General features: G+C 37.2%; 1 protein-coding gene and 1 non-coding gene across 9 annotated transcripts in view; both read right to left on the bottom strand.

Annotated features, from left to right (window-relative positions):
- The window catches only part of CACNA2D1 (calcium voltage-gated channel auxiliary subunit alpha2delta 1), a 475,442-nt gene that overhangs the window by 84,797 nt on the left and 375,449 nt on the right, over nt 1-15,196 (bottom strand). For all 8 annotated transcript variants that reach the window (XM_072791358.1, XM_072791360.1, XM_072791359.1 and 5 more), the window contains exon 11: nt 4,282-4,440. In XM_072791358.1, the coding sequence (XP_072647459.1) occupies nt 4,282-4,440 (159 nt within the window). The remainder of the gene's footprint in view (nt 1-4,281; nt 4,441-15,196) is intronic.
- LOC140613682 (U6 spliceosomal RNA) lies at nt 12,014-12,120 on the bottom strand. Its single transcript, XR_012014574.1, has one exon. It is a non-coding gene; the product is annotated as a U6 spliceosomal RNA (small nuclear RNA).

Raw genomic sequence — 15,196 nt, 5'->3', positions numbered from 1 at the left:
CTTCCCTGAGGTCTGAAATTACAATCTCAAGCTTCTACTGTTGTGAAAATGTGTTTTCAAATGTGTTAAGAATAAAAGATTATTTATACTAATTTATGAATGCTCAGCTTCTTTGAATACACCAAGCCTCCAGGTCAGTGCTGTTCAATGGAGATATAATGCAAGCCAAATTTGTAATTTTGACTTTCTAATAGCCACATTAATAAAAGTATGAAGAAATCTCTGAAGTGAATTCTACTAATGTATTTTATTTTACCCGGTCATCCAAAATATTATCAATTCAACATGAAATCTATAAAATTATTGAGGGAATCTACATTTTTTTTCTTTCATAGTAGCTCTTCAAATCTGCTGTATATTTTATATTTACAACACATTTCAATTCAGACCAGGCACTTTTTAAATCTCAAAAGCCACATGGGATTGTGGTTACCAGATTGGCCAGCACTAGCTGTGGCCTTTAAATGACTATTATTTTTGATAAAAAAAAAATCATTAACTCTCGTGCAGTGTTTAGGCTTGCTGAAAGTCTGTACTCTGTTTTTTCAAAGAAGAAAAATCCCATTTCCCGTTGTAAAAGTTAATCAAGACAATACTATACTCTATTGATGAAAAGATCCTGTTTCATATAATCTCACCCCATTGATTAGGCCATTAGAACATTGGCAGTTAAAGCTTTTAACCAAGTATTGTGAAAATGCAAGTATTGACTAATACGATTTGTCACATTCAAGCATAGTTCTTATCTTGGAAGAAAGCCATCTGAAAACTTGGCTATATAAAAAGTTACATATTTTATCATCAAAATACTTTTGTGAAAGGCATTGAAATCCCTTAACTAAAATTAATTTCTTTGAGGATTTCTTTTTATCTGGCTATGGAAGATAGGAAAAATAATATGTATCTAAAGGACTGTTACATAAAAGTGATTAAGTAAAGATTTTACATAAGGACTTGGTTTCATTTTTGGAAGTAGTGGGGGTATTTTTATTACTGAATGCAAGTACCGGTATAAGTAGGCACACTGGGTCTTACTGATCGCTTGTGTAATTAAAATAATAATGTTTCCCAAGAGAAACAGGTATTAGGACATATACAAAAGGGGGAATAAAGAAATGTTTTGTTTTCACCAGGATTTTTCCCAAGAGTAGCCTCCTTACTAGACGTGTGGTAGAGCAAAGTCAGCACCTGGTCAGAGGATTTGCAGTTCTCCAAGGGTTCACACCATCACCACAATTAAACCTTAAGGATTTGTAACAAATTAAATAAAGGCAAGAACTTGACTATTTCAATAAAATGACAATTTGCAGAGTTGGTAAATTACTTTATATGTTATTTCACAACAGATTATATTATGTATATCCCTGTGTGTCCTTGCGTCACCGTGTGGCCAGTATACAGCACGGCATCTATCATATACACACTGAATAAATTTTGTTTCTGAAAAATGCACCTCGGTATAGTTGTAATATTTTATGAAATGCTCCCTGAGGACTAACTCAAATCTTAGTTTAAGGTGTATTGTGGGATAAGCGATACATTTAATTCTATTTGATACTTGGCTCAGGGATCTTAATGATACACTTTACAAGGGCAAACAAAAACCAGAGAATGACATTGTGTGATTAAGATAGTGACTAGAAGTATTTGAAATAGGTAACAAGATTTGAAATAGGTAACAAGATATGCTTCAACTTTGAATAAGGCAAGTAATGACATCTGGGAAAAAATCTCGTTTTATTATTATTTTTTAAGAATTTATTTATTTATTTACTTGAGAGAGAGAGAGAGAGAGAGAGAGAGAGAGCAGGGAAAGGAGCAGAGGGAGAGGGACAAGCAGACTCCTCGCTGAGCACGGGGCCTGATGCAGGGCCCAATCCCACGACCCTAAGGATCATGATCTGAGCCGAAATCAAGAGTCAGCTACTTAACCTCCTGATCCACCCAAATGCCCCTGGGAAAATTATTTTAAAATGAAAAACTGCAATACATAAGGGACATGTGCAAAACAGGACATCTGAGACTTATTTCGGGAACAAGTGAGAACATATTAAAAATCACTTATAAGTGTGGTAGAGGCAGTGCAAGAGGCCAAGAGGAGTTAAATCATATTTAATCAGCAATTAGTAGTAAATCTGGGAGTTAATGTGGCCTCTCTGATGAGGCAGCCTCGGAAATTCTACAAGAGGCTTGAGGCCCCTTCTCATTTCACAACTCAAAGCTGAATAAGAGTGAACCACTCACATTAACAATATTGAGAATGTAACTAAAATGCCACAACTTAGCAAAATCTAAGTTGACTCAAAAGAAAAAAAAAACTGTGAAAAAACCCAGCAACTTCTATTTCTTTACCACAGAAAGAATACATTTTAATCTCATGTCAATTACATCTGAATTCCCAAGTTCCAAGTTTTCATCCTTCTGCTACTCAACATACATCATTTTAATAAACATGCATTTTACCAAAGATACTGCCCCTGGAAAGTGCAACACTCAACTACTTCTCTAACGCTACCTAATAAACATCACCACCCCCAACCCCGCATACCCGAAATGAACAATCTGTACATCTCCACTCTCACAGCCCCTCTGTCTAGATTCCTGTGTCACCAGCCACCAAGGATGTGAGTCCAGAGCCCCATCCAATTAGTTACCATGTCACTCTCCTTTTAGCATTTCTTTGCTTTGACTCCAACACCAGGACTTACACAACAAATTAACTTTGAACACTCGTTGTAAACTTTTCATTTGCTCCTAAATGCCTCATTAACCGGTATCTAGTGGCCTTCTGATTCCTCTCACAGCTCCTGCATTGCTACAGCCCAGGCATGCCAAAGCACCTGTTGTTTTTTTTTTTTTTCCAATGTGCCATCCTATCTCATATGGCTATGCCTTTGTCCATGTTGTTGTTTTTATCTGAAATGATTTTCCATCTCTCATCTACCTACCGAGATTCTACTCATTCTTCAAAACCCTGTTTTCAAGGAAATGCCACAGTTTCCTGACCCCCTTTGGTGCCACTCAAGTAAGCACACCCTGAATGCCCTCGAATAGGGCACATTGTACTAGGAATGGTAATTTACCGTATCATGCTAGACATACTTGAGATCAGCCAGTATTATTTACCTTTGCTATTCTAGCACTAGTAATGTGGCAGGAAATTGTGAGGCATGCCATACACATTGGCTGAATGAACAAACGGATGAAGCACCAATCAGACATCTTGAAAGCTGTTTTTAGAAGCTTTACTTAGGGAACAACCAAGTCAGATTTGCAGACAAGAGCACATGTAAGGCTTATTCAGTGACTCAGCAAATATGGTATGAATTATGAGCTGAGTCTACCAGACATGTGCTAGTCATTAACGATAGTCACAATGATCATGACTCCAATGCCAAGCCAACAACCCACACTCATATGATGTTTGCTGTGTGTCAGGTTCTGTGGACAATTCTATCCACAATCCTTCTGAGTATGTGCCATGGTTTAAGGAAGGAAACCAACGTAGAGAAAGGTTGGGTCCATACGCTCAACCACTGCCATACTACTGCTTCATGACAGTTAAAAAACTGAATGATAATCCTTGCACTTGAAGAGTTCAAAGTGAAACAGATGACACGGCCACTTGCAAACACTAGTCCGCAGTGTAAGATATGTGCTACATAGTATGGGGCAGGTAGTAGGCACGCTGGAATCGAGAGTCTAAAATGGAGACACTGGTGAGTGATTTGTTTGGAGGGTGAACTTCACTGAGGAAGGAATTCCTACTCTGGCATTGTATGTCCTCCTCACCTTAATGTGGGCCATTTGGACCTTTCTGTACATTAAGAAACAATTTTAAGAACCAAACAGATGTTTAAACTAAAGCATTCCCACTGACCACTGGATGATTGGAAACACAAGTATCCAGATAAACACAGTCCCAATTGAGATAACAAAAAGGAAACGATATTCTAAATATGCCAAGTAAGTTGGAAGTGCTCATATAAAAATAAAATAATTATCTTACAAATGTGCTTTTTAAACAGAGTTTTAAAAGATGATGGAAGAAGGGGTCTAAAAGAAAAAGAATGTCTACATTTTGTAGGTCTTTTGAATCTTGGCTTCAAACATAAAAGTAGCTCAAAGATTTCTACTGCCTGGACACGTCTGCTTTTAAATTAAATGAAAAGCTGCACTGTTATGTAATTGAAGTCCTGATAGTAGTAAGGACCAGCATATTGAAATTCATATGCTGTGATTCAGTAATAAAAGAGAAAAGAGGGTGGTATGGATACTTACATTAAGAAGCTGTTCAAAAGCAAAACTAAAGCCTTTCTTATAATCAGTGATTCCTTTTGCTGTGATATTATTCACCGCATCTTTCAGCACTTTCTTATTTCTCACATTGGCTTGGACAAGGTGCTGAAAACAGCTCACATCCTGGGCATTGCTGTTAAACTGTGAAAGATAAAAAAGTAAACATATAAGTGAACATGAAAATCAATCACATCATTTTATTTGAATTTGTGGTTTGTATGTCCCAATCCAGTTGCATTGCTTTCTCTTTCATAAATGCATAAACTGGTAACAAAAGCGCACTAAGGATCAAATAGCGATTTTCCTCTGAGCCCTTAACTCCTACTGTAACCCTGAGCCTGTCACTCCCCTTCCTGAAGCTCAGTTTCTCTGATTATAAATTTGGGGCTTGAATTACGTACGGAAAGTCCCTTTCAGTTCTCAGATTTTCTCAGCCTTTAGAGAAGGAAAAAAAAAAAAAAAAACAAACAATGAAATGTATTCAGAATCCAGAAATGATATGGTAACACCTGGGCAGGTTCAAGGACAAGCTAACCACCTGCTTGCCACTCTTAAGGAAAAGCGAGGTGGAAAAGTGGCAAAGTCAAGGACAGGAACAGACTTCTAGTTGTTCTGAAATGTGATGGTACAACCTTTTATACCAGGGCTAATCCAGGAAAGTAATGTGAAAGAATCAAGAACAACAGGTGGCCTTTTATTTTATTTTTTAAAAGATTTTATTTATTTATGACTTGACAGAGACAGAGCACAAGGAGAGGGAGCAGCAGAGGGAGAGGGAGAAGCAGGCTCCCCAGTGAGCAGAGAACTTGACACAGGGCTCAGGGATCAATCCCAGGACCTTGGGATCATGACCTGAGTCGAGGGTAGCCACTTAATGATTCAGCCACCCAGGTGCCCCCAAAGGGAGGCCTTTTAAAACTGATCACTCTAGGGCTTTCGTACAGAAGGCTGAGGAATGTTGGAGACAAGGTAAAGGGCAGACAGGTACTGCTGTGAGTGATGAAGCCCTGAACAAACAAGGAGGCCAGAGGAGCAGAGAATGTCAACCCTGATACCTGCCCCAAGTGAAATTCAAAAATCCTCACAGACGTAATAGCACCAACCCTATTAAAAGTATTCACAAAGTTCATTGGGTATTTCCAAAAAAGATAAGAACAGTGAGTCGTGCAGTGAGATCCAGGACACTGAGACAGTGGAATCATCCTATCACTTACTAACTCTGTGATTTGTATGAGCCCTTAGACTCTCGGGGCCGAGTATCACATCTGCAAAATGGGAATAACGATAAGCCATACTTGCTAGAAGGTAGGGGCCTGGCAAGACGAAATGTTGGAGGTTTTCTCAAAAACATATAATTAAATAATTTTATTAGGTGGATCACAAACTGAAATATAAATGTTATAACTGATCACATATTCTTATAATACATCCCTTTTTTCTCTGAAAATCAATGACGCTTAATTATAAGGTACACTGCACATTTCATCAATTCAATAAGCAAATATTTACTATCAGCTTGTGATAGGTCAAGAATTGTGGCGGGTGATAGTTTTGTGCCTTCACACATTAAGTAAATTATGCACAAACATAAACATATGTATGGATGTAATAAGCACATATACGGTGTCTACTCTGTTGCATTTACTCTATTTACTCTACAAATATTAATCATTTCCTCTTTGCCAATGCCCGAAAAGATACATATTATCACTATTCACAAAGAAAGGGAGGCACTGAGGGAGTTAAAGAACTTGCCCAGAGTCACATGGCAAATAAGACACAGAGTCAGGACCAGACTAGTGGTGCGACCTAAGTGTCTCGGGTTTTCACTACTCTTGTAGGGCCTCTTAACATATTACGACACATGATTAGTTCTGTAAAGCAATACAGTATTATTGCCTAGGAGACAATATCACAAGTGGGTTCTAGTTTGGACTATGAGTAGTCGGGCGAAAATTCACATGAGAAATAGCATTTCCTGTGATTCCAGAGAAATGTCTCATTGAAGACTACTGCAGAAGAACATTTCAGGCCAACAGAGCAACAAAAGGGAAGCCTTTTAGGGATATATAAAGGAGGAGAGTTTAGCTCAGTCACACATGAGTGAGGAGGACAATGACATAAAATGAGCTTGGGGAGGGAGGCAGGGTTAGATCTTGCAGGGTCTAACAGAAATGCTCAAGACCTGGGATTTGATTTCCTGTCAAATGGAAAGTCACAGAAAGATTTTAAGCCACAGACAAAATAATCAAATGTAAAAATTTAAGAGATCATGCAAGCTGCTGTTTGGGAAATGGATTTAAGGCGAGCAAAATTCGAAGGAGAGAAAATAATTAGGAGGCTCTACAGTAACCCAACTCAATGTAATAAGTGGCTGTGCTACTGGTGGAGATGGTCAGAAGAGGAGGGGTTGCACACCTTTTCTGGAGGAAGAATCCCCAGCATGTGACAGTGGGCTGGGGCTGTTGCTTAGTAAGAGAGTGGTGTCGTGAATGCCATGCAGGGGTCTGACCTGGGCATCAGGAGGGCCCGAGGGCTGGAAGAGTGATGGGTTCGGGGGGACTTGAGGAGGAGGCAAGGGAAGCAGAGTCCAAGTCTGAGTGAGGGGGAGTTTTCAACGTAAGTAAGACACACAGATGGTGAAGTCAGGAAATCGTAACATTCAAGGCAAGAGGCTCCAAAGTCTTGGCTAAAGATTAAAAAAAAAAAAAAAATAGAAGGCTTCAGCAAAGAAATTTCCTGTACATCCGTATAAATAAAAGGAAAGCCATCGAAGGAGTCCTTAAGAAAACTTAGTATAAGTAAGTTCCCTTGGAGGCAGGAAGGAAATCAGGAGACGAGGCCATTTGGGATGATAAGAGAAGAAAAGAAAGTCTCAGGGAAGAAACCGCAGTTCAGATACAAAGATGCAGAATTCCAAGTGTCCAGGGAACTCATCGGGCTGCACAGTCATCGTCGGGGAGGGTCACGGTGAAGTGCGGTGGAAGCGGTGGCAGGTGGAGGGGCTTCAGACCCTGGCTGGGAAACCCGGGTGGAAAGGGGGGTGCCTGTCGGGATGAGCCAAGGGAAGGGCCCAGGGCAGGAGGGGACGGATACTGAAGCGTGAAGGAAGGAAAAGATGCAGGGAAGAGAAAAGAGGTGCAATGTCAAAGTCTTGTGAAATCAGGGAAGGACAGACAGGGCCTGCGCGTGGAGGAGTGACCCCCGAGTGTGGATCGACTCTCGGCTCTGCAAAGAAGCAGGAAGAGCAGAGCGCAGTATAGACGCGGCTGGGCGAAGACGGCCACGGGGGTTGCCCGGTGACAGTTACTGTCTGCCTTGCTGTTCACTGGGGACAAAAGGCACAATAAAGATAAAGTAACCGGGGAGCTGGAAGGTTTGCAGAGAGTGGAGATAAAACAAGAAGGGAAATGTCCTGCATAGGTAAATAATTTGGGTTCTTTCTCTTTTTTACTTTAACGTTACTTTCAGGTACATCTTACATATGACTAAGATGATCCGATAGATTTCTTTCTTTCCATAGACTCTAATGTTAGAAACGCAGTATCTCCAGTTCTAAATTCCACTGCCTCTTTTATTCCATTCTTTGATAATCTGACACTATCTGATTCTGCACATTCCGTTTTGAAAACAAAAGTGCGTGAGAACTCTCATGTTAGAAAGTTGGGGGAAAAAAGAAGTTTGCCAACGCATTAAGAGTAAAATATCTGACCTCAGAGAATTATTAGAAATGGTTACAGGAAATGTTATTAACTGATTTAGTTAAACTGCGAACCATGATAAAATTACAAGTTATGCAGAAAATGAGCACTAAATAATGTATTGCCCTGAGTTCGGTTGGCCTTGACCTGCTTTTAACACAGAAAAATGAAGCATCTCATTAAGTCACTTTAACACAAACTGATTAAATGTAAATTCAATTCATTAAATACAAATTCAGTGGTGTATAACAGAAATAGTATGATCATACTCATAATAAAACTCATAAATAATGCAGGGGAAGAAATAGCTTACAAAGTATAAGTCCCCATAGCAAATCTTATTCTCTTAGGAAAGGGATGAGAAATTTCAAAAGTTCCAAATTAGGTAAGTGTGTATTTCACAGACACCTTACAGTCATCTGCTTTTAGAATAGACAAAAAGAACAGGTTTATTTTCACAAGCTTAAACTGCAGTCTTTGGTAACATGTGCCTAAATTTTCATTTATAAACCACATATTTAATACATAAATCACTTATGTATTAAAAATCTTAGGGCAAAAGTTAAAAAATATAGTATTAGCTTAGAAATAGTATATTGTGAGTGAAAATAGATTTAAGGATCCCTGCTTTTGTCAATTATTAAGAACATGCTTTTATTTGAAGAAAAAATTGTATATTTAAATAACCCAAGAGTTAGAAATCCAAAACAATATCACACGGATTCCTTTCCTGATCCCAGAAAATTCAACCGAGTAGGTCCTTTATAAGAGCTGTTGAGAAAAATCTCTGCTAGAATGCTGAGGAAGAAAGACAGACGTGTGGGCTAAGGTGAGCAGCTGGGGGGGCGGGGGGGCGGGGCTGGGTTGAGCGGGGTTGAGCATCTGCCTTTGGCTCAGGGCATGATCCCAGGGTCCTGGGATTGAGTCCTACATTGGGCTCCCCACAGGGAGCCTGCTTCTCCCTCTACCTTGTCTCTCATGAATAAATAAATAAAATCTTAAAAAAAAAAAAAAGTGAGCATCTGGGGTATAAATCATACAGAACTTAGTATCCTTACTCAAGCAAACAAAAATTCTTTCATTTCCTCCTTCCATATAACCTGTTCTGCCTACAACACTTTTCTTCTCTTCCTCAATAGTTTTTCCTTACAAAAGGCTTTCATGATCATTTGTGACTAGGTCAAACCACCCCATTATAAGATCTCCTCATCCTTGGAGTATCTTTTTTTTTTTTTTTTTTTCAGAACACAACTCTGTTAAAATTTCCTACTTTTTGTATGTATCTTGATAGATTCTTCCCCTGGATCAGAAGCCCACATAGTCATAGAAAATAGCCAGCCCACCACTGTAACCTCAGTACTGGATATATAATAGTACGCTATAAATATTTAATAAATGTATGTAGGAAGTTTCATAAGACAGTGTGAAATACTAATTAAAATCAAGCTATAGATTCCTAACTATAGAAATTATATTTTAGCTTTATAATGTTAAGCTTATAAATTCATACATATAAATATAACACTATTAAAATGCCAAAAAGAAGATATATGTAAAACACCTATTAAAGAATCTGGCACATAGCAGAAGCTAACTCAAGTGCAACTCTGTCAGAAAGACAATCATCATATGGTTTCACTCATACGGGGAATATAAGAAATAGTGAAAGGGAGTAGAAGGGAAAGGAGGGGAACTGAGTGGGACAAATTAGAGAGGGAGATAAGCCATGAGAGACTCTTAACTCTGGGAAACAAACAAAGGGTAGTGGAAGGGGAGATGGGCAGGGGTTGGGGTAACGGGTGACCCGCACTGACGAGGGAACGTGATGAGATGAGCACCGGGTTTTATACTACATGTTAGTAAACTGAATTTAAATTAAAAAAATGTTTAAAAAGTGCAACTCTATCATTAAAAAAATATTTTTGTAAAACCATTAGTATGCTGAAACCAGAAAGGACTCCTAGATTAGTGAGAAAGATTCTGATAAACGATACCAGTTTTAGTGACCTTCAAATGAAGGTCACTAACAGGATGATACAAGTATCCTTCAAACATTAATTTAATGTTTGAAATAGCCTCTGAAATAACCATGAACAGTAAATTTCAATACTTCCAAAGAACATTTCTATTAAATATCGTCAAGTACACACATCATATTAAAAGATACTTCTAGTGCCAAAATACATTGTTAACCTCTCAAGTGAAGTAATTTAAACTCTTAGTTTTATAAAGACAGTATTTTTGTTCTCAGATGCCCTGCTAAGTAAGAAATCATTTCATAAAATATTTCAGAGACAGAGAACTCTGCTGTTCATTGAATCCACCTTGGATAAAAAGGAAATGTTGGTACTGTCTTGATGCACAATCTAAGTCAAAGAAGCATCAAGTTCATCGAAAGCAGCCTTGTATAGGAATGGCACCCTCATGGGGTGTCCTAACATTTTCACAGGGCACCAAGTCTACCTTTGAAATCCTTAGTGGGCTCAAATAGTTTTCCTCTAGAAATATTAAGAATTAAAGATAAAAGAACCCCAAAGGTGATATTATTACACTTGGAACTGCAGAGAAATAGAAATGGCACATTTAATCTTTGACCACTCAGCTCACCTTTCATTTTTACCCCTTCCCCTAATCCATGTAGTCTAGATCCTTACAAAGACAGACTTGCTGTAGGGTACTTTGTACACTGTTTAATTATAAAACATTCTTTAATGGGTAAAATGGACATAACTTATAATTTCTTGGTTTTTGGAAAATTTTAACATTATCTAAATGATTTCTTAGAACTTGTCTTACTGATCTGTCTTCTCTTTGTTTCCATGTAAAAGCAAAATGCTGGGCTCACGCTGTGTATAAAACTAGCAAAAACAACTCAAATTCAGATTAGCCTGCTTTAAACATGGATATATATTTTAATTATAAAATAGGAGTGAGCTTATTTAATAAGTATAATAAATAATTTATGTAACAAATTTATCCTATACAAAACTTAATTTAAATGAATTATTTAAATTAAATAAATGATACAATTCTGTGTATCAGACTCTTACAATTTTGGTATCAGAAGCTATCCACATGTTGGACACCAGATGGCGATACAGGAAAATAAAGGCAAAGTGAATAGCATGAAATCCTTAAAACCTATTATTTATAGGTAACTTAGAAACTAGAAATATAAGGAAATGAGATAGTCATCCTAAAACTCAAGAAATAAGTGGTAACATTTAACTATACACATATGTACATAATATTCCCAGTTAAGAATGATTTTAAGGTTAAGCTATTGCCAACTTAGAAATTTTGTGCCAATTTATACTATATTTCTAACAATCTCACTCCATTTTCATGAACACTTAAAAGTTTTATTTGCTAAATTCTAAGTAAAAATATTATTTTAATCTTTTAATTACTTGAATTTCTTTGATGGCTTTTGACGTAAAACTCTTTCTCATTTATCAATTTTCATATAATCTTGTGAATTGTAAGTCTTCTTTCTCTAGTTTGTGGCTTGCTTTCTAATTTTAACCTTTAAACTTATTCTTATGATTTCTTAAAATAATATGCTTACAAAACCATTTATTAATTAGATAAATGTCATCTATAGTCTCTACTAACATTTGATGGTTTTGTTTGCTTATTTTACAATGTAGTGTTTGCTTATTTTACACTGTAGTTTGATGGTAAAATTGATTTCCCCCAATTATGTGAGGTGACAATTACATTAAGCGGTTTTCCCCCGAGTAGCCGATTTTCCCTTTTACTGAATACTTAGTGGTTTGTGATCCATTCTCTATAACAAGTGAAGATGTGGAATACATTTCTAGAACTATTCCTTCACTATTTCCATTGTTTCACTAACTTCTTAACTTTTAATATTAATCATACAAATATGAGCTAACATATATGGAGAATCACAAATGTACCAGGCTAAGCACTTTAATGAATTCATTTAATCTTCACCAAGTTTATGGTGAAGTTTATGGTTTAGTTTCTGTTTGTTTGTTTGAAGATTTGAAAACATGGAACACTTCATGAATTTGCAAGTCATCTTGGCATAGAGGCCATCCTAGTCTTCTCTGTATTGTTCCAATGTTAGTCTATGTGCTGCCGAAGCAAGCACTGGGTTTAGTTTTAATAGTTTCCATGACGCAGTTGAAGAATTGAGACTTACTTAGAATGTTAAGCAAAGCGCCCAGAGTCACTGCAAACCCAAACGCTGAACACACTACGGTGTCGAATCATTTTCAATTTATACCAAAAGAGTAAGCTGCCACACCTGGTCATGCTTCTTTTTCCACACCGTCTTTCTGTTCAACTATGTAACTATCTGTTGGTCTCATTAAAGTTCCATTTATCAATAAATTTTGGTCAAACTGACATCTTCATATGAGCCACCTTCTCATTTCAAGGAGAGTTATTAATTCCACATTTATTATTATATCTCCATTCAACTCTTCTACATGTATCTAATATTCTTTTCTCTCTTCTCAAATGCGATTTCAAATATATCATTAAAAGTATTGCTAGGTAATTCATGACGTTTTTGAAACACTGTGAACAGGATTCTAATTTGTATTATTAATCCCTGTCCAGAGAAAACCAGAAGGGGGTCATTACCATTGCACAATTAGAGATGCAATCAATTTGTTATTAGTACTCTGGGAGTTGAAAACTCTTGTTCTGAAATGGATATTGCTCTGCCCTCAACACTGGCTGCTGGTTTATGTTTTCTTTGGTCTAGTATATAAAAAAAAATTAAGAATTTTCCATTTTTTAACCCAATTTAGGAAAGTCAAATCTAGCTCAAGCCCTGCTTCTAATAAGCATCAATGGCCACAACGGATTCAACTATGTCCTCTGGCCTTCAGTTCTCTCCTTTCTGGAAAAAATGGTGGGGAGGGGTGTGGAGAGGCTTTACTACATGAACTGGAAAGACCCTCAAATTCTAAAATCTTATCATTTGATCTGATAGAAAGAATCTTAAACAGGCTCCACACCCAGTGGAGAGGCCACAGTGCTTGATCTCATAACCCTGAGGTCATGACCTCAGACAAAATCAAGACTGGGATGTTTAATTGACTTAGCCACCCAGGTACCCCGACATCATTCTTTTTTTTTTTTAATTTATTTATGATAGTCACACAGACAGAGAGAGAGAGAGGCAGAGACATAGGCAGAGGGAGAAGCAGGCTCCATGCACCGGGAGCCCGACGTGGGATTCGATCCCGGGTCTCCAGGATCGCGCCCTGGGCCAAAGGCAGGTGCTAAACCATTGCACCACCCAGGAATCCCTCATTCTTAAGGTATAATAAATGCATTAGTATTATTTCTATTACAAATTGTTGTTGCTGTTGTTGTTGTTGTTTTTCATAGCCCTGTGGAAATTTAACTGTCAGCTTCGAAGGGTGAAACTTTAATGAAATGCCTAAAAGATCATATACTCTGATTTTTTTTTCCTCTTTACCAACACTATGATGCAAAACTGAAAATATGCTCAATGTTTTTATGGTTACCTGAGGCTGATTATCTGGAATGTCTTCTCTAGTTGAAAAAAAAAAAAATCAGTTTTGAGTTTGGCTGGATTTGCCTAAATTTGTGTAGCATTCAAAGAGAAGGATACAAATGTCTAATGTACTTCCAGAAAAGAGATGCTACAACACAGATAAGTGAAGATGCCTCTTTAAGAATGCAAAAATATTTGATCACTGATTGAAATTCATTATAAAATTCTGACAATTGGGGCATCCAGGTGGCTTAGTGGTTGAGCATCTGCCTTTGGCTCAGGTTGTGATCCCAGGGTCCTGGGATTGAGTCCCACATCGGGCTCCCTACATGGAGCCTGCTTCTTTGCCTGTGTCTCTGCCTCTCTCTGTGTGTCTCTCATGAATAAATAAAAAAAACTAAAAATCTTTTAAAAAAATACTGACAACTATGTAGCACTCCCCATACTGTTATGACTAACAAAGAAATAGACTCAACTAAGGAAGCAGCACTATGAGTCTTGAATTTTTCTATGTACATTTCAGCGAAACAGTGTCTCTATACTCAAGAAAACATCCAATGCTGGAGAGGTGGGAGTACAGGGATACAGAAACTAAACAACAAACGTGTATATATAAAGTATCAGGTGGAGACAAATGCTACAAAGAAAAAGTGATGTAAAGTGATAGATACTAATTAGAGCATTAGTGTAAGTAAAACGGAATGGTACTGGAGATGAGGGGTCTTTCCTAGTAGGGAAGAACTTGAGCAAAGATCTGAGCAAAGAGGGGGAGTAAGCATGCATCTATATACACTCAGAAGTATCAAGACTCTGGGTAAATGGAAGTGATTTCTAATCTGTGCATAATTTTAAGATCTGCACCTAACAGAAAGAGCAGATCTGTTTTTTAAGCAATGTTAGTAACATCACCAATGAGTTCTTTTAAATGCAAGATACCATTTGGGATCAACAAAAAGTTACCAACACAAACTGAAGAAATTCAACCTAACTCAATTCCACTGAAGTCAAATATATAAACATATATGTATACTGGATAATATATTTGAATACAAATATTTGAAAAATCTGCAGTATGATTATGGGAAAAAACAAAGAAACAATTAAATAAAGAAGATACCTATTAACAGAGCATTTAAGCAGGAGATATCATGAGGAATGCAAAAATTTGTGGAATATATTTTTAAAGCATGCAAACATTGGACAAAACATTAGAAAGATGAATTCATTATGAGAAAAAGCAAATGCCAATATTTGAAATTTATAAGAGGATTTAAAATGCAAATAGTCACTTTATGACAAAATCTCTTACAATGGAGCATAAAACAAAAAATATTTTGTGTCTAAGCACATGTTTCCAAGCTCTAACATAGAGATCAAAATTCTCAAAATGCTTTCTAGAACCTTAGGAAATGTGCTGAAATGGGGTTTGGCTATTCACAAATTAGGTTCAAGTCTATACATTCTCCAAGTACCTTAGTGCAGTATCAACTTATACTTTAATTTCTGCTGAATTTAAACCTACTAAGTAAATAGGAGTAGATATGATAGTTCAAGTAACTGTGAGCAACTTGGCTAAACCTACAGCTTAGTTTAGTCCAAGCTACTCTCTTCACCTATTCTTATAATTAAATAAATACAGGGACTCTAATTTTACCCAGTAAATACTGACACACAACTGTGCTTACTGGGCATG

The sequence above is a fragment of the Canis lupus genome, chromosome 21 (genome assembly GCF_048164855.1).
Source record: "Canis lupus baileyi chromosome 21, mCanLup2.hap1, whole genome shotgun sequence".
Classification (NCBI taxonomy): Eukaryota; Metazoa; Chordata; class Mammalia; order Carnivora; family Canidae; genus Canis; species Canis lupus.
The sequence above is the reverse complement of the archived record's forward strand: the minus strand, read 5'-3'. Positions and strand labels throughout refer to the sequence as shown.